General features: G+C 37.1%; 2 protein-coding genes and 1 long non-coding RNA gene across 5 annotated transcripts in view; all 3 read right to left on the bottom strand.

The window, feature by feature from the left end:
- Window positions 1-6,725, bottom strand: part of LOC100695213 (uncharacterized) — a 47,594-nt gene extending 40,869 nt beyond the window's left edge. The window contains exon 1 of one of the 3 annotated variants that reach the window (XM_025896876.1): window positions 6,572-6,725. The gene's annotated coding sequence lies outside the window, so the exon portion shown is untranslated. The remainder of the gene's footprint in view (window positions 1-6,571) is intronic. The other 2 variants (XM_025896870.1, XM_003444621.5) reach the window with 2 other exon arrangements.
- On the bottom strand, window positions 535-6,131 carry LOC109204813 (uncharacterized). The gene is made up of 7 exons (XM_025896880.1): window positions 5,897-6,131; window positions 5,767-5,861; window positions 2,288-2,605; window positions 1,861-2,118; window positions 1,603-1,752; window positions 1,354-1,467; window positions 535-982 (listed from the first exon to the last, which is right to left on the bottom strand). The coding sequence occupies exons 2-7, from the start codon at window positions 5,813-5,815 to the stop codon at window positions 807-809; spliced, it is 1,065 nt and encodes a 354-aa protein (XP_025752665.1). The 5' UTR covers window positions 5,816-5,861; window positions 5,897-6,131; the 3' UTR covers window positions 535-806.
- A 10,854-nt stretch (window positions 6,726-17,579) lies between the features above and the next one.
- LOC109204814 (uncharacterized) lies at window positions 17,580-19,547 on the bottom strand. The gene is made up of 3 exons (XR_002064331.2): window positions 19,261-19,547; window positions 19,047-19,172; window positions 17,580-18,936 (listed from the first exon to the last, which is right to left on the bottom strand). It is a non-coding gene; the product is annotated as an uncharacterized LOC109204814 (long non-coding RNA).
- Between the last annotated feature and the right edge of the window lie 921 nt (window positions 19,548-20,468).

The following is a 20,468-nucleotide window of genomic DNA, read 5'->3' as shown; positions in this document are numbered from 1 at the left end:
AGGTTGTTGACAGAAAACAGCTCTGATGCGGCTAGGTTGGCATGGTAATTACCGGCTATCACATGGCTACCGGCTACCGGCGAAAATAACGGAGGAAATCGGGACGGTAAGGCAATTTCTGTGTTAGCGCATTTGCGCCGCTGTGTGTTTTTGTGGTCTTCTTTTGCGGCTAATTCAGTGAATTTTGGTCTGATCGTGGTGAAATTTCGTGTGTGGAGTCAGTGATAGCCCTGGAAGCTAACCAGCCTATTTATAACCGGTTACATGAAGTCTGAAGAATTTCTGGTTCTCGTTTGCGTGTTTAGCAGACTTCTGCGCATTTACGTAACTGCTCGTTTAATCGCGGCTTGTTTTCGGTGTGTTTGGTGGTTGTAGAAATGGTTTATATGACATTTTAGCTGAGATTCTGAGGTTTCTGTGGATACCACACATGTCTGGATTTATATTTCTCAACCGGCGTTATAACCGATTAAATGTGATCTCCTCCTTTTTTGCCCCCAATGCCGGGGGCGTGGGGCTGAAGAGGATTTATATATGGCTTCCACAGAGTACAGATGCAGAAAACACTCAGTGTTTTGTAATTAAATCAAGAGGTCATATAACAACAGATGTGTTAATAACCTGATATAATACAGCAGTGCATTAAAAGTTAAATAAGCCAGTAAATTAACATTTATAAGATATGGTTTGTATTTTTATGCTGGGAAATTACATTAAATCAAGGACCTTTAGGAATATCTTAACATCAGCGCCTTACTCCAACTACCTTCAGTGGAGCTGTCTGTCTAAAAGCACTGAGCACTTCATCACCTGACTTTATGGACGTTAGCATACACACAATCAGTTCCTGTTGGTTTAGGCTTCCGAGGTCGCTTTGCAGACTTGACTTGGCCATACTCCACCTCCACTTTTTTCTCAGCTTGGTTTGCCTGCCTTTTGACAAACTTGGCATCAGGAAAGACTTCCTGGTCATCTTCTTCCTCTGCAGAGTAACAAAAAAGGGATGGTTTAAATATAGTATTACAATAAGTGAATGATTAAAGGAATACAAAGACAGGAGATAATGTAAAATGATTCACACGAAATATGACTTTTAAAATGGGTTCTTCATTGAGCTTTAGAATATATAGTTTGTGGATTTTGTTTCCTTTAGACAGAGCTGTTTTCCAAGTTTTTGTGTTAAATGTAGCAGGACAGCAGTATCTGCATATTTAACTGATATATGACAGAGTTATCAATAAACTCTTGACAAGAAATCAAAAATGTATTTAAAATGCTATGCTAAACTATTCCGTATATCCTAAAAAACAAAAAAGCAAATCTGAGCAAAATAAGTGATGAAATCAAGTGTACCCTTTTTTGTAGGTTTGCTGTTTTGCTTTTTCCTCCGAGCACATATGACTGCTACACCAACAACCAAGAAAATTACCAGCACTGAGAGAACACCACCTATCAGTGGCAAATTCCCTGTTTCAAAAATAAAAGGCACAAACACATAGTAGGTTGAATCAGAAAACATGTTGTTTTTTATCAAGACAGAGAATGAGGAAAGGAGAAAATTACATCAACGGATCTGCAGTAACAGAGTTACTTTTTACTTACTAATGTACCATGGTTCATCACTGATGGTAGTTCCATAGTCCTTACCCATCGAAGTCTGTTTTGGTTGAGTACACAGGGTGTTATTAGCTTCATACACCCACCCTGATATCTGTGTCCCATTGACTGAAGTACAGTTAATGAAAATAAAGCCTATGAGCAAAAAAACACATAATTTGTTAAAGATGTGCAAAGTTACCATATTAATTAATGAATTAGTAATTATCATATATATATCGGATTATTTATGTTCTCACTCACCACAGGTAGATATCATCTCTTCTTTGGGGACATCACTGACGTCGTTCCTGACTGAGCAGACCAGATGTCCTGAGACGTGCTGTTTCAGAGTGATGTTGTTAGTCTTATTATTTCCAGAAAGGAGCTCAGCATCTGTCAGTGTGCGTCCATCCAGAGTCCAGCTGTACTGAGGACTGTCCCCTCCCTCAGAGGAGCAGGACACCCTTCTCTCTCCCTGAGACAGACACTCAGAGACCAGCAGGACAGAGGACACAGGAGCTGAGAGAAACACACACAGATGACGTTTTTTTAAAATGGTATCTTGGTCATTCTTTATAGTCTCTAATGAAAAACAGGGAACGCACAAAACACATGTATCTGAAATTTTGTGAGATGTATTATATGGATTACCAAAAATCTATTAATGGCTTAATTTCCCAACATTTACCTTGAATGAACAACCGTAAAGTCCACCTGCCTGAGAATCTTCCATCTGAATCAAAGGTTTCAAGGGTATATTTACCACTGTCTGTGCTGCTCAGGTTATTGATCCTAAATGTTCCTCTACTGTTAAAAAGGGCTCTCTCTCTTATGGTATTAGAAATAACCTCATTATTTCTCACAGCTAGTATTTTTAATGATTCTTTTAAAAATTCGTATTTAGGTATTTCTGAGGTGTTGTCCATCAGCTGGATGTTCACAGTTCCTCCCAAAGGTCCATAACACTGAGCTCCATCCCGTCTGCCATCACAGTGTGTTTCCACACCTGCAAACAAAAAAGTAAAAACAGTTTGTTTGTTTGTTTGTTTTTTTAAGTTATAAATTTGAGTTTGGCAAAATCTGCAAATGTCTACCTAAACCAAAAATGATGGTTTTGTGCCCACTGTCTGTCACAGATGAACATCATACAGGTCTATGAATCACAGTTAAGGTTCAGCAGCACTATTTTCCCTGTGCTGATGAACAGTTACAAACTACAACTAGAAAATGACAAATTCAAATTATACAATTATTAATTGAATTTGATTTAGCTGCTGTAGCTTTAGGGTTTTGTTGATGAAACGTGTTGCCTCATTGTTCTACCATCATAGTCTTATTTCATTTTTATTGCTATAGGTAGCTGGTGTTTTTTTTTGTTGCCTGTCCTGTCTGGCAGTGTAGCAGTCAGAACTGATGTTTAAAGGAGAAACAAAATACCCAACAAATTTATTTTTCCAAGTGGATCATTACAGCTATTGCTATACTGGTACACTTGTCATATTTTATTAGGATTTTTTTGGGTTACTACAATCAGATTGGACAAGACCGGGGCAGGAAAGAAGAAAGAAAGAGAAGTTGGGGAGAAAGTTAACAGAAGAAGAGAAAGAGAAAAATAGAGAAGAAGAGGGCTAGAGAGAGAGGGAGGGAGAGAAAAAAAACACTGAAAATCTGCTTCACCACCTGCTGAAAAAAAAACCAAGCATAAAAAAACAACACAGCAGGTAAACCACAGCAACAACCAACACTGTAATAAGAAGAAGTAAATAATAAATATTACTGAGCAGCACACAGTATTAATGATACATGACATGTTTAGAGGCAGCAGCCAACCAAGAAAATTGTGCATTTCTGAGTACCTGTTTGGACACCTGTGTACCCTGTGCTTTTCTACAAAAAGGGAAAAATGCCACCTGTGAAATATGATAATTTTGACATTTTTGTCTTTAAAACACATTAAAATGGATTCATATTTTTCACTGACTTTCACAAATATAAAGAAGAGAGGAACGTGGAAAGGACAGATCTTTCAACCTAATTTATTTATTTTTCACACTGTCATATTATTTAATGAAATGATCTGTTATAGCTGACTCAGTTGAAGGTAAAGACTTATGGATGTTCAAAAGACTGATAGCTAATCTGGAAGATGTGGCCCATCATAAGGCCATTCTTATTTAAGAGCATAAATAGAATGATACAGAAAGCCTCTACAAAGCCAACAAACTTTTATTTGGCATGTGGGACGCCATTCCTGAACATGAAAAAGTATGCTTTTGTAGTTCTGCATATCTTTAGTGCTCTGAACAGGAAAAGCTCTCCAGTGAAGTTCAGAAACAGAAATTACACTAAAAAAAGGGAGAACAGTATAATTGAATATGTTTTTTTAATTAACTGATGATGAGAGCTGAAGGAGCTTACTACTGTGAAAAAGAAAAAGTAAATTGTGTAATAGGAGGACAAATGACTTTTCCCCCCACTGAATATGGCATTAAAATAAAAATGAGACACTAATTTAGGTCCAATATAACCAAACCTCCAGACCAAACTAAATAGAATACCTTCATCATGTCACAAGATGTGTCTTCCACAGTAGTATATAGCACATGTAAATAAAGGAAAGTTTCTTCATGCTCTGCTAAACAACCACTGCACAGACGTGTTTGCATACAGTAGATGCACCTATCAGTTGTGCTTGGTCAGAATTTGTCTATGATAACTTAAAACATTTGAGAAAAGAAAACACATTTAGTACCTGAAAATAAAACCTAAGAAAACAGTTCTCTGGAGCAGTACAGAACAGACCCCTTGTTTAAGTGGGTGGGCCCAGGACCCTAAGGCTGGTAATTAAGTGCAGTTTAGTTCATCTTGAAGCAGATGTGTCGTAGTAAATGGTAAATGGTAAATGGCCTGTATTTATATAGCGCCTTTATGGTCCCTAAGGACCCCAAAGCGCTTTACATATCCAGTCATCCACCCATTCACACACACATTCACACAGTAGTAAGTTTAGAGTACTTGAAGTTCATACAATAGAGCTTCACTCCCTACATCTGAGTTCACCAAATAAACCAAAAAACTGTCACATCCGTGTCAATATAACCTCTAATATTACAAAACAAATATTTCTTCAAAAGTAAATATGCTTAATGTAGCTTGTTGATCATACTCATACCTCAGCAATATAGTTTCCATATAGGCTATACCTTCATTAACAGGCCACTCAAATGAGTATGTTTTGTGACAAATATCAATAGTATTGATACCAGCACTGTTATTGGTATTGGATCGATACTAGTACGACAGGATCTATAGTGTGTTTCTGGCCTCTAAGTTCAGTATGTAGTTTACTGAATTGTATTAATTTGGGTTTAGAGTGCTTTAGAGAAACATACATTTACATTGCAGGTGCCCCAAAACAGAGTTTCAAAGTATAAGCGTGTTTTGTTGTGTTAAATAATTATTGTGGAAAATAAAAATCACAATGGTCAATAAAAATGTTGATTCATTTCACCAGTCATGACACAATGCTCTCAACTACATACGATAAGTTATGTCATTTACAAGTTAATGGTATCAGTATCGGTATTGGTATCAGCAATACTGGACCTGTGTTTACTTGATATGGGATCATGCAACATTTGCAGTATTGCACAGCACTGCTTAAGACTTGATGATTTAGAAAACAGGCCTGTGTTAAGCGGTGCAGTGTACAAATGTGTAGCAGCATAATTTGTATAACATTTGCAAATGTGCTTCATTTATCATCAGTTCAGCTCAGGTCTGTATCCCAAGAGCAACTTATCTGATTTACAATTGTCAGATGCAATGAAGAAGTGGTGGATAATGATGTGGTCAGCAGCTTATCAGTCTGAAACTGGAAAAACGTCAAAGGATTATCAAGGAACCAAAATCTTTTCATTTTCAAAAACTTTGGAAGTCCACTCTCAGTTATATAACGGGCTTACACCAAACAGAAACAAGCAGCACCGTTTAGAGGTGACAAAGCCGCAGCACCATGTCTATATTTTGTTCAACATATGTTGAACAAAATATCTTTAGCTAAATAAAGCTTTTTCTTCTCTCTCTCCTTTTTAATCATGGCTGGAAACATATTATTGATTATGAAATTAATAAGTAGAGACGACATGACAAAAATAAGTTACTCACCATGAGAGACTCTAAGCAACACCAGCAACAGTCCAACTGCAGCTTCCATGTCTGTTCAGCCTGTGTTGATCAAGTCTGCAGCTTTTCCCTCAAAAACAAAGGTGGGTGTGGTGCTCTGAACGGACTCCAATGTGTTAGTAATCAGCCTCAGAGGCGAGCCAGTGAAAACGTTGGCGTCCGGTTTTGAAGTTGTACTTGTATATTCATGCACTGAGGGGATGAAAGGAAGTGGTGTCGGTTTTCCTTCCTCTTTTAGCTTTCAAGAAAAAAGATTCATGTGTGATGGATTACGAGGAAGGGAGGAGAAGCATTTATTAATTATTACTAAGTGATGTTTTGAGCATGCCTAAAATATAAATCAGCCCATAAAAAATAATCTATTCATCTATAAACACTGTAATAAATTAAAAAAATTAAAAATATATGTCTAACCCGTGATTCTTTTTTCTTTTGTTTGTCCATGCTCTCTGTCCATGATAAATTATATTTGGGCATTTTTACACTGGTTAGCATAGTTATAATAATAATATTGATATTATTCTGTCATCAATCTGAGAACCCCTTATTGCCTAGTATATCATATTTGATACATACAGGGTTTTTTTTAGTTTTTTTTTCTAAAATTCTACATCATCCGTGTGATTTTTTTCCTGTGTAAACCCTAAATAAATTGCACAATACACTTTTAAGCAATTGAAACTCTCAACTTTCAAACAATTAGAATTTTTTTGGCAGTTATCTCATGGTTCAGTTTTTAAAGGGTTAACATTTTGTCAGCTCTCTTGTATTGACTTCTTGTACTGACCTGTTTGTATATGATGGCTTCACAGTGGTCAGATGCACTGAGATGTATTACAATCAGTGTCAGATCTCATCACAATGTCATTCTGTTAAGTTAAAGACTCGAGTTTCACAATGTTATGTTACTGAAGATGCTTGTCATAATGTTCACAGCAATACAAAGGAAGTACACATACTGTACAAGCTGATAAAATATGTGCAGCCACACTGTGCTATTCACACTTTTCTAAGCATGCTTTTTCACTTTAATGTTCCTGTTCTCAAGCTAACTTAAGTTTCTCATGTTATAATGGTCACTTGGAAAAAAAAGTGAAAAAAACTTAGAGCAAATGTATTTAATTGGTGTCTAGATATTTCTGAAGTGCTGTGCATCACTTGGTAGACCACAGTTAGTAATAATGCACTAATTTCTTTAAACGTTCTTCAAACAGTTATAATTTAAGATTATAAAACAACAACTGGTGCCAAATCTACAATGATAATCACACAGTGAGCTCACTAACACTGTCAGAGAGAAGTTAAGGGCTTCTCTCTTTACCTGACAGAGGATAAGTAAACCCGAGTCAGCCCTTCAGAGTCCACAGCCTGTGATCAGAACACACTTAATGCTACATCTGTAAGTCTTCTGCTACTTATGTCACATGGATCCCAGAGGAAAGCCAAGAAAGCTGATGCTACACTTGCTAAATGTTTTATAGAAGTAACAGAAACAACAAGTGAGAAAAAAGGCATCTTCTTGAAAGATGACCTGTTTATGCACAAATGGGCCTAAGTTAAAGCAGGAAAATCAAGATGAGGACTAGGGTGTGGTATGGCAGATGGTAGTTCCCAAGGGGTGCAGCCAAGGTGTGTTGCAGCTAGCCCACGAACATTCACAGTCTGGTCATTTAGAAGTTACAAAAACATGACCGCATCCTCCATCATTGGCTACTGAGTGCTGGGAACATTTTTTTCTGGCTGGGTCTTAAAACTGACGTAGCTAAATCCTGTATAACCTGTAGCATTTGCCAAATTGCTGGTAAGTGTAACCACTTTGTGCAACCTGTTCCTATCATTCTGCAGTTGGTGAGTCTTTAGAGTGTGTAATTGTTGATTGTGTGGTTCTGCAATCTTTAGGTATTTCGAATATAAAATCTCTCGCCTCAAACAAACATCTGGCATCAAACTTTAAAGGCCATGATGCACAAATACTGCCTTGAGACTGAGAGACAGTCTCAGTGAGAGACACTGGGATAAAGGTCTCGCTTTCCTGCTGTTTGCTTCTCACAAGGCAAAGCAGATATCTCTCAGTTTTAGCCCTGCTGAGCTGCTGTTTGGACATAATGTGTGAGGGCTGCTAAAAGTGTTTGTCCTTGATTTTGTCACACAGTTCTGAGCCTCTCCTTTTCTCAAAGTAACATGAAAACGCTATATGATAGGAAAACTGCTCAGTGTTTTGTTTTTTTTCAACCTGGTGACAAGTGCTAGTGTTGGTACCCACACACAGTTGTTCCCTTTCAGCAAAATTTGCAGGTCAGAGTTAAGTTAAAAGCAGCATAAATTACACCAGCCTCTCCACACACCTGAACAGTGGAAGCAGACACACCTGTGTTATAGTAACATGCTGAAACTGTTCCACTGACTTTGGGGAAGATATCCCCCAAAATTCCCATCTAAAAGAGAAACCTTCTGAATCCACTTTCCCTGTCTCAGTTTCACTGATATCTCTGCCAGGAGATAGTGATGGTTCCTTCACTATTTTTATTCATGCAAACCTTTTCTTCTGTTTTGTTTTTCTTTGTTTGTGTTTTTTTTTGTTTCACTTTAGAGTTTAGTGTGTTCGTTTCTTTCCAGGAGGATTTTTTGTTTGTTGTTTTGTCCTTGGAGACCCTGAAGAGGAATTTGCTTCCTTTTCTCCTCCTACTTAAGTTAACTGTAAATAGTTGTTTGTAAAATTGTAAAATAAATCTTTGACTGATGGTTTATGAGCTTATGTATGGCTTGTGCTGTTGCCCTCGTGTGTTACACCCTCGTGCCCCCTAGACTTCACAGACAAGCGAGGGGTCATAACAGTGTAATGAAAATTGCAATGTCATTACAGTAACATGATATTAATAGATGGTGTCAAAATCACCCAACTTTGCTGCTCACAGAGTCTATTGACACATTCAGTAGCTGTCAAACTATAAATATTAATTAGCGTCATCATACAGCAGCTACATCAGCCACAATTATGTAAAATGTAATATTGTGTTTAATTAAAAATATTTAATAGGCTGAACTAAATTTTTATCAATTTGTCATCAGAACTCGATTTAAATAAGTTACCAGTACTTTTTATGCAAAAACGCTGATAAACTCCATTTATTTGAGTTGTCTTAACTTAGAAAAACTAAGTATGCTGGAAGGCTGAAAGATGTGTTTTGAAAATGCCAGTGACTACCGTCCTCCTCCCTCCCGGATCAGTCCGCATGTTCATGGCTCCAGCATTTGTTATGGAATATATTGAGCAAACCTGGAGATATTATTATTGTCATTGCTGTGGATCTTTACTGACTTGGTGAGTAAATGTTTACTCTTATTCAAAGTGATTTTGTGGCTTCTCTTAGTTTAGCACCAGATAAAAAATCTTGCTAGCTAGTTAGTGTTAGCCTAGCGTTGCTGCTGCTGCTGGGCTCATGTTACTTAAAAATTAACACCACAGCCTTAAAAACCTTACATAAAACTATGTCTGTGAAATTTTCTGTTGATTCTTTGAAATAAAAAAGTGAGAGAAGAGCCCAGACAAAATTCTTCGGGAGGTGCAGCCGTTAGGGGTAGGTGTGGGGTGTGGGGGATATTTTCAATCCATAGCCATAACTAACTAACTAACTAACTAAATATATATATCATGTTTAACCTGAGTAGTAAAAGACCGCAGGGGGGTTGAAAACAATATGCCAGGAGTTGGCTGTGCTCGCGGACTCTATCAAGCCTTGACCTCCATCGCGCTGGTGGATAACAGAGCTCTTCGAAAACGTGGAAGCACTTTTGCAAATATGTGATATTTTGACAAATTAAGTAGATATTTGAGCATTACATAGCTACATTCTCACCTGAAAATATCTTAAAAGGTTATTTTGTGACCCAGAAAGGGTAGTCTGGGGAAAAGGAGGATCGCATTTGTCGCCGCGGTTGTCAGAGCCTGTGCATACTTGTATGCGCATGGCGGAGGAGCGCGGCTAAAAAACGTATTACTTTTTCTGGGTCACAACTTTTAAGATATTTTCAGGCGAGAATGTAGCTGTGTAAAGTTCAAATATCTGCTCGATTTATCAAGACATCACATATTTGCAAAAATGCTCCGACGTTTTCGGAGACGTCCATTTGTTCATGCTTTGTGGCAGCTTTTGAACATCTGTGGCATCTATTAATGTCAAATCTAGCCTTTATTTAACAACATAAGCAAACTCTATGTTACAATGATTGCACAGCCATTAAGGATCAAATCAGTTTCTGAAAAATGTTCTGTTTTTTCTCCCTCTGCTTGCTTCTTACTGTCTTTGAGGCTCGGGACCAGCACTCCTGTTGTTGGACAGAAAGACATCAACTCAGTGGTAAGTGTTTTGGTTTTCCAATATATTAGCAACTGTCAGTGACATTTATATTAATCAGGCTGAACTTTAATCATACTTTAGATCAGCCTGTTTTACTTATTGTTTTGTTTGTGCTTTGGTTTGGGGAAGTTGTTTCTTTACTGATCTTTTCCTGTCTTCTGTTATTAGACTTTATGACTGCACTGTGCTGTTGCTGGTGACCACAGTTAATTCTACAAGACATGCTGTGTAAGTAAACAAACAACAACAGTTTGGTCTGCATTTCTTGAAAGATCACATCCCCCAAACTTAGTTTAGAGGGTCTACACTGTATATAGTGAAGTCTGCAAGTTTTCTAACAGCAAAATCTGTTTTGTGCCCAAAATCATTTTGCACATCATTAGAATGAAAGTTATTGGCCATGTTTGCATAGCCCTTTTTTAAAATGATGCTTTCATTTCACGGCTATCCAGACTGACAATTTGGGACATTGAATGTCACCTCTCCGGTGGGGAGGGAGCCTGAGATTGTCTAAATTGGAGTCTGTTTTATACCAAAAGCAGAAAAAAATGTTTTAAGAAACCAAATTAAGTTCATGTTCCAAAAAATATGATAGTTTGCTTGCAGGACACCAGGAGAGATGAGTCCTCCGTCACAGATGGTGTGGTCAGTGAAGATGGTCGCTTGCAGGTTCAAGCTCATTGCATCTCCAACCCACATCCACTGCCACTGTACTGAAGGGAAGTTAAAGACTTTCTTCTGCACCTACATTTGGATCACCTCGATCCATGACAGTCATTCAGGCAGTAATGCCTGGACTGGAAACAAGCATCCTTAAAATAATACAACATTCCAGCTCATGTGTTGGAATGGAAAACAAATGTGTTGTTTAAATTAGAGACTGCACTTGTGACAGAACAACAAATATTTTGTTTTGATTATATAAGTAATGTAAGTACAAAACAAACTTGTGGTAGGCCTAAACTTATTTTCAGAATAATTACATCTGAGACTTTGTTTCATTGTAAGATTATAACAGTGATGGCAATATAATCGTTTGTTGTTCAGCAGAACATGTCCAGTATGTTGGCTGTTATACTTTGTGTTTGAAAATAAAAGTTGGGCTCATTTTAACATCATTACAAAAAGTGTTGTTAATTATTTTTAGTCATATTCAGGTTACCACAAATTGTTTTTTCATTTAGTTGAACTTGAAACGTTTGTCAGTAGGTAAACAATTAGTATTGTACAGTCAGAAATATCAAATTATTCTTAATACTGCAGACTTGCAATGCATAAGTTGTCCTAACAGTCATCTTAAGTAAGCTTTACTTAGTTTTTTTGAGGCAACGAGTTTCTTCAATTTTTTTGAGTTCTGGGAACTAACACGGCTGTACAGTGTACTCAAAATGAGTAAGTTGCCCTAACTTGGTCATCTTACGTAAACTTGATCCAATTTTTTTGAGAGCTTGTACAGAGTACTCAAACTAAATAAGTTGTCCTAACTTAGTCATTTATAGCTAAGCTTTACTCAATTTTTTGGAGGCAACGAGTTTCCTCAATGTTTTTGAGTTCTGGGAACTAATTAGATTTTACAGTGTAGTTACAGTCAGTGGTACATCAAAATGTACCAAGAGTTACAATGAAGTATTTTTTGTGTAAAGTTTTACAAGCATAGGTGAAGCTTTAAGCTGCAGAACTTAACACAAAGGATGTTATTAAAAGCTACTCAGTGACTGTACTTGATAACAGAGCTGTTGCATATTTTAAATAATTAAACAGAGCTAAACATAAGACACTCCTAATAGCACCACCCACAGTCCAAATGTAGCTTCGTGTTTCCTCTTTGTTTATCTGTTAAGGTTCTCAGACATCCAGGTCATCGTAGTCTAAGGAGCTTGGAAAGAAAAGTGTCTGGACTTCTTTAAGTTCTTTCCTCTCTGTTCACTTTCTGTCAACTCGGTCGGCAGCTTTCAGATAAACTCCTCTGCTTTACCAAGATGCAAACGGGGAGAGGCTAAATGCAAACAGGCCTCTTTGCACACTCTGTGCACAGAGGCACAACTGGTTTCCTGTTGGTGACCAGCTTCAAATAAAAATGTGTGAACTCAGACCAGGCAGGATGTATGTCAGAGAAACCCAATTCTCAAAAGTACTTTTAATATTTACAACTAAATAAAATGATCAAGGACAATTGATTTATATCCAGTTTGAAGCTAATTGAACACAGAAATGACAAAAATACACTGTATAATAAAGCCATATATATATTGTTTAATACATTTAAAAAATAGATTACTTCAAACCTCAGAACACATTCACAGACATTCGCGACTGTTGTGTTGCTGAAGTTTTGTGTGTTAAGCTTATGTGCACGCCAGTAGAGATTCTAATAATGAATAAAAGGAAGTGAATCAGCATTAATAGTCACCATACAAAACCAAAACCACAAGTACACATGTAGCTGTTACCATTGAGCCACCATTGAGAGTGTTCTAACATACTGCATTTGCATATGGTACACTAGCTGCACAGGAGCTCAGAGGAAAGCACTACAAGGGATCATTAACACTGCCCAAAAGATCACTGGCTGCCCACTCACCACACTGGAAGTCCTAGACAACATCCACTGTCTCAAAAAGGCCCAAAACATCATTAAAGACACCTCACATCCTGGCCACTCCCTGTTTGAACTGTTGCCCTCAGGCAGACGGTACAGGGCAATCAGTGTAAGGAAAAATAGACTCAAACACAGCTTTTATCCAACCGCAATAACACATCTGAATACTGCAAAATAATGTACTTCACGTCACTCTTATGTTAATCCATTTACGGTCTGAGGCATGCATGTGGGAATGTATGTGAATGTTTACTGATATGTCTTATTAGTATTTTAAGTATTTTATTTATTATTTTGTTTATTTTATTTATTGAAATTTTATGGTTTTATTTATTTTTCTGATATTGTTAGGGATGACGCATTGATCGGGGACCTTTCTTAATTTCACTGTACGTGTGACAATGACAATAAAGATTCTGATTCTGATTCTGATACATGATGATGCTATTATTCGTATTGATTGTATTGTGCTCTTCCCATATAATATAAGTCTGTACTGATGAAGATAGGATGCAGCACAATATCTTTTTTAATTGTTTATTGGGTTTTTTTTATATAGAACAGTTTCAATGTTCACTGTGCATGTATTCAACATCTTACATTTGTATACAATATATAATATATATATATATATGAAGGATGCCAGACTAAAGTAAGAAAAAGGAAATAAAACATTAAATTTGCTCTGTCTCTTTTTTTTTTGACAACAGCAGACTCTCCAAACCATACATCATACACTGAAAAAAAGGCCATGTTGGATATACTTGATTCAATAGTGGACATTGGTTGCACACAAATGTTTTGCTTTGGCAGAAACTTAAACAAATGAGTTAAATCAACACAACTTATTCATATTCAATAAACATGTGCATTTTGTGTTCAGAAAATGCAACTGGAACATGTTTAGATGAAGTAAGTTGAGCTCTTGGAATATTTAATCCTACACAATTTTGTCATTTTGTTTCAACAGTATTCAATAACTTTTACCCCGATACTACTTTGTCACTTAAATACTACATGTTATCTTCATATTATATAATGTCCAACAAAGTTACCATAAAATTTTAATGGATCTACAACAACTACCATCCTCTTTATCCTGGTTGCAGGGGGGCTGGGGCATAACCCTGAAGTGATAGGTTACAAGGCAGGGTACACCGTGGAGAGCTCACAAGTCTATAACAAAGAAACAAACAACCACTTGCACCAGATTGTGGATTTGAACCCAGGACCTTCTTACTGTGAGGCAACAGCACTAACCACCATGCCACCAACCCAGGTTTATCAAAGAGGCTTGATGCAGAATTTTCTTTACGTTTTTGTCTTTCATAGGTTACACCACAATAAAAAGCAATAGCATACATGTGGTGTGTGTGTAGTTGTGTGCCTCTCATAACTTCAGTGATTTTGAAATCTCATGTGATCTTGTTAATTTCATGAGTCCAGCAACTAACCACTCTTACTAGATTGTATCATGTCATCTCAACAAGAACAAATTAAGTTGAATTTCAGATCCTACATGACTTAATTACGTTCAAGATAGAAACATGAAACTTTTGTGTTCAAATTAAAAGGTAGACTTTTTTAATGTAACAACCACCCAATTTACTTCTTTTCGGTACACCAAGAAAAGTAAAGGTGGCTGCTCGACTTGATTGAGATGGATGCCTTCCTGAAACCACGATCCAAAGCGTACGAGACTGAAACCCGTGCAGTGTCGCGAGATTTAACATTGCTATATTATTGACTTACTTCACTCGAACATGATATGAACAATTTAATCTACTCTCTCTGCATATGACGTAGTTTCTACACTATATAGTTACACTTAACTTTAAAGCATGAGGCATTTGTGTTAAATATACGCAAGATGCTTACATAAATCCAAGAGCTGGCCAATCCCTTTTTTTCAGTGTAGCAGGTCTCACTATAATCTCATAAAGCTTCCCTTTCACTTATGCTGCTATCCTTCTGTAACATATCAGACACTCATCTCCACCCAGTTTACACTGAAAAAAGAAAATAGGTGAACCAACTTAATTGAATTATTTCAATTGGTAACACCTAATTTAATTAAGTTCTTTGAAATGAAGTTAATACAGTAGATAAATCAGTTGTGTTACTCTAATGTATTAACTTCATTTCAAAGAACTTAATTAAATTAGGTGTTACCAATTGAAATAATTCAATTAAGTTGGTTCTTTTTTCAGTGTACCCTGCCACCACTCTCTTCCTTACCTCTCTAATGCATTGTCTGTTGCTTTGATTTTTTGTTATTTAAATTCATCCACTCTCACGACCTTTTCTTGTTGCATTTTTACCTTTTCACCCATCTCCCTGACATCCACACACATGTATTATGTCCTTTCTACTGAATTTCACTCTTATTCTCTCCAGAGCATATCTCCATCACTCCAGACATTATTCCACAATGTGTTTCTACACAAATCTGCATTTAATTATTAGTTATTGTTAATCTCTGGCTCTCTTCTACAGTGTGTTTTTGTCCTGTCTTCATCTGCTCACCCTCAACTGGTTGCGGCAGATGGCCGCCCCTCTCTAAGCGTTATTCTGCTGGTTTCTTCCAGTTAAAAGTGAGTTTTTCCTTCCCACTGTCGTCAAAACGCTTGCTCATAGGAGGTCATATCATTTGTTTGTATTACTGTAGGGTCTTTACCGTACAATATAAAGTGGATTGAGGCAACTTTTGTTGTGATTTGGTGCTATATAAATAAAATTGAGCTGAATTGAATTCCACCTGCTTACTACTGTCACTATAGATCCCAATGTCATCTGCAACCATCATAGTCCATAGACATTCTCGCCTGACCTCATCTATCAACCTATCTATCACCACTACAAGCATGAAGAGGTTCAATCCCCCATGTAATCCCATCCTCACCTCAAACCCATCTTTCAGTCCTACTGCACACCTCACAACTGTCTTGCTGTCCTCATAAATGTCCTGCATCACCCTCACATACTTCTCTGCCACTTTGGACTTTCTCATGCATTTTACTTGATAATGAGGGTGAGAAGGCACAATAACACCACCCGCCCCAGGAGCCAGAGGCTGACAGAGAAAGACCAGAAGACCAGGGTCAGCAGAGGGAAGAGGGATGCCCAGATGAAGAACTCATGGCTAAAGGGTGAGGACATCAGAGAACTGGAGGCAATGGGCAGCCTACCCCACCATAAGTTGGCCCTCCTGCCATGAGCCAAGAAAAGGGTCGCAACCATACGAGAACTGCCCAACACCTGGAAGTCCTTCCCCCATACTGAAGAGGCCTGAGCTACCCCAGACCACAAACCCCAAAGGAGAAGGTCAACAACCACACCAGAACAGCCAGTCACACCCTGGAATCAAGTTCCCACATCCTGGGGAGCAGTAGGGAGGGCCCTCCTTGACCATGTCCCCACAGGGAAGACAAGAGAGAAACTGTTTGGTAAAAACCATCATGTCATCAGTGAGAGTGGTGCACTGTGCCCTAAATTCACTGAATTACCTCAATAGAAACCATCTGTGCTTTCAAGGAAAAAATAAAACAGAAAAAAAAATTTCATATTCTCTACATTTTTCTACTTTCAATAGATGTATTTTGCTGCATTGAGTGACTTTCCGCACTGTACCACAAGAAACTGAAGGAGTTTCCTATTGTAAAAATAAAAAAATAAATTCTTACAACAACTGACCTTTTACACTGTTAAAACCGGTGAAAACAAACATGAGAAAGTCATGCAGGTTCAGTATAAGCAAATCCCCAGATAAAACTAAATAAAACATCATGCTCATGTCACAAGATGTGGCTTCCATGGTAGTATATAGTGTATGCAAATATCGAAAGTTTCTTCATGCTCTGCTGAACAACCACTGCATGTGAACATTATTGCCACAAACTGTCACCTTCAAGCATGAGCTGAGAGTAGCTATGTGTCTCTCCTGTGCCTCCACCCAGACCCCCCACATCATTGTTGTCAGGTGTGCTAGGCTATGCAAGAAAGGGTGGAGTTCACTTAGGTTTCTCATTACTCAGCTTGTTGCTTGTGAAACCTCCAATGGTCAATGTGCTGTGGTTGATAAGTCACTAAATATTTTTCATTACCACGTTCTCTCCATCTTATTCCTGTACAGGTGGTGTGGAGCACCCACAATTTCGTTGTACATGTACAATGACAATAAAGTTCTATTCTATTCCATTTTATTGTACTGCAAAGTTTTCAAAAAACATTTAAAGGAAACAAAGAAAACACATGAGTACAATACTATTCCTTTCAAAGTAAGTGTCTTAGTAGAGGTTTGCACACTGTGTTCTTGGCCAGTTAAAGCTTTGCCTGACCATATTCAGTTTAAAGTGATTTAAATGAATGCAGTTTTTATTGCACTACCTCAAAGGCCCTAAAGGTATTAGAGGAACCCAACAGAAACAGCTCTTGATACTAAAAGGTGTTTTAGGGTATTTCATACTTGCTGTAATAATAAAAATACTCTTTATCATCGATGCTTTCTTGTACTGACCTATTTAATAGGTAAGAATTTTACAGTGGTCATATACGTTTGAAATCTATTGCAGTTTCTGACCTCATCACAGTATCAGTCCATGTATCCATTTAAAAACAAAGGTTTTGAAATATTTTGTTTACAAAATTGCTGGTTGAATTTTAGAAAACATGGCAAAGCAAGTCGACAGATCTTCTTATAAGCAGAAGCTCTCAAACTGTACAACTTGATAAGATATGGACAGTCACACTGTGCTATTCTTTCACACTCTAAACATCATGCTTCCTGTGTCACATGTCACTGGCTGTGTAGCAGGAAGGTTAGGACCCAAAGACAGAAGTTAAACTCAAAACAGCTTTATTGCTAAACGAACAAAAACTAAAATACAGAATACAAAATAATTCAATCAAGGTGGAAACAGGAACTAATGAACTAGGTTTACATGGTAGGACACATGGACCGCAGAACACACAGCAAGAGGCACACCGTCTAGAGGAAGAACAGAACAAAAAACAAAATGAGACTCAGGCCATATATGAACATACAGGACGATGAGGGAACAGGCAAGAGGTGGGAGTACAGCTGACACTTATCCCAGGCTAATGAAATAAGAGAAACAAAACAGAACACAAAGCACAAGGGACGGCAGACTATCAAATTAAAACAGGAAATGACTAACACTGATACCTAGACTACGACATATGAGCTTGACACAAAGACAGAAAGGTAAACAAATACAGAAAAGTCAGAACCAGCAGATACACAAGGGAAGCAGGAAAACACAGCAATACATAAATCAGACTGAAATGCTACCAAAAGAACTGATGAAACAAGATCACAAAACACTAAGAAAAACCTTAGGTAAACCCCTCACAACATAGAAATGAAACCAATGCAGAATAATGTAACAAAGATTTTCAAAAGTGCAAAGCTAAAGAGAACTTAAAAACCTGGTGACCATGGTACCTTTTACATTATTCAGTTATGATTGACTACATTATTCAATCGTCTTTTAGTCACAACTGTTATTGAGTTGTGTGACTATGTCTGTAAATCATCTAATACACACTATAAATATTAACATGTCCTACAAATATATTGTTACGGTGTAGCAATAACAAAAGAAAAGTACACTGTATGAATCAGTGCTGTTAATTTCAACCACTTGCAAATAGTTTGAGAGTGCTCAAATTCAGTTTAGTACAAACAGTAGTTTCTGGTGGGTTGATTATTTCTATTTGCAGTTATGTAAAAAATTTGATTTTAGGCCACCATAAGCTTGACAAAAAATGTGTCAAATTAAAAGACTACTCTACTTACAATTACAACATTTGTTATATTAGTTTCCACAGAATACAAATACAGAAGATATTCAGACCTTCTCGTGGTAATTCAGTGTAAGATGTGTAAATGTAAAACATGATTAGTGAATAAAAACAAGAGATACGTGTCATCTAAGTGCTATTTTCACACTCACAGAGATGTGAAATGTCGGGCAGATGAAAGTTGACACTACGCGTTGCAAGAAGTAGAAGTTGTCATTTCAACCATCAGAACAGAGTTGTCTGGATAGTCCATTGTTTGTGGGACAGCAGCTTTTTCAGTTTTCTTTTTCTTCCAAGCAAAGTAGATGAAAATCCCAATTAATAAGAGAATTCCCAAGATTGCTCTCAAACCACATAAAAGTAAGGAGTTATCTGTTCAGAGACACAAATATCACATTAAATTAGAGCTTTGGCCGGGTTCACTTATGTATAACTGAGTTACCATTGGAGTAAGTGATACTACTAGAGGATTGATTCCTTACCTAGAGCAGTGTCAGAGACTGTTATAGGGCCCATTGTTGGTTTAATACACAGGGTATTTTTGGTTGCAAGCACCCACTTTGTTATGTGTGTCCCATCAGATAAAGTGCAGTTAATGAAAATGAATCCTGAGGAATTCATTTGCTGTTTCAATAATTTATGACAAATGTAAAGCTCATAGCTCTTAAGATATCTTTGCATCATGTTCTTACTCACCACAAGTACATATCCTTTGTTCTTTGGAGACACTATTGACATGATTTCTCACTGAGCAGACCAGATGTCCTGAGACGTGCTGTTTCAGAATAATATTGTAGCTCTTATTATTTCCAGAAAGGAGCTCAGCATCTGTCAGTGTGCGTCCATCCAGAGTCCAGCTGTACTGAGGACTGTCCCCTCCCTCAGAGGAGCAGGACACCCTCATCTCTCCCTGGGACAGACACTCAGAGACCAGCAGGACAGAGGACACAGGAGCTGAGAGAAACACACACAGATGAGTTTTGATATTATATGTCAGAACTGTTCATTCTTAATAGTATATAAGGAAGAGAATTATAGCCACAAAATACAGTTAAATTTAATTTACAAATTCAATCTAATCTAATCTAATTTTATTAATAGCAACAAATCACAACAACAGTTGTCTCAAGCTGTTTATGTTGTAAAGTAAAGGACCATCTATACCACACAGAATATGAGATATATTAAATAAGATGATATGTTATGTAGATTACCAAAAATAATGTTAAATTTACAGGGCTTAACACATTTATTAGGCTACCATCTAATGCAAAGTTTATACCACACCTGCCTTAAATAAACATTATTGATGATTAGCAAAGTAATTTTTTATGTTTATTTTTCATGCACCAATATTTATTAGCCCTTTAATCCAAATTATATTTTAAATACTGTAAGTATTTATCTATAAAGTTCAAAATGTTTGGTGTTTTTATACATTTGTTAAGCAATATATATAATAATTGTAGTCATTTCTTGAAATGGACAAAATTACCTTGAAAGGTCAACTTGAAAGTCCACTCATCAGATGTTCTTCCATCTGAATCAAAGGTTTGCAGGGTATATTTACCACTGTCATTCCTGTTTAGGCTACTGATCCTAAATGTTCCATTACTAGGAAAAAATAAAAATTTGTTCTCTGTGGTATCATGAAGACTCTTTTTGTGTTTCACATCCAATATTTTTGATGAATCCTTTAACAAGTGGTATCTAGGTATTTCTGAGGTGCTGTCCATCAGCTGGATGTCCACAGTTCCTCCCAAAGCTCCATAACACTGAGCTCCATCCTGTCTGCCATCACAGTAAGTTTCCACACCTGCAAATTCAAAAATATTTTTGTGAAAAAAACCCAACAAAAAAGAATATTAAGCATCACTGAAGCAATGAAAAAAATATTTTTGAAT

The sequence above is a fragment of the Oreochromis niloticus genome, linkage group LG2 (genome assembly GCF_001858045.2).
Source record: "Oreochromis niloticus isolate F11D_XX linkage group LG2, O_niloticus_UMD_NMBU, whole genome shotgun sequence".
Taxonomy (NCBI): domain Eukaryota; kingdom Metazoa; phylum Chordata; class Actinopteri; order Cichliformes; family Cichlidae; genus Oreochromis; species Oreochromis niloticus.
The sequence above is the reverse complement of the archived record's forward strand: the minus strand, read 5'-3'. Positions and strand labels throughout refer to the sequence as shown.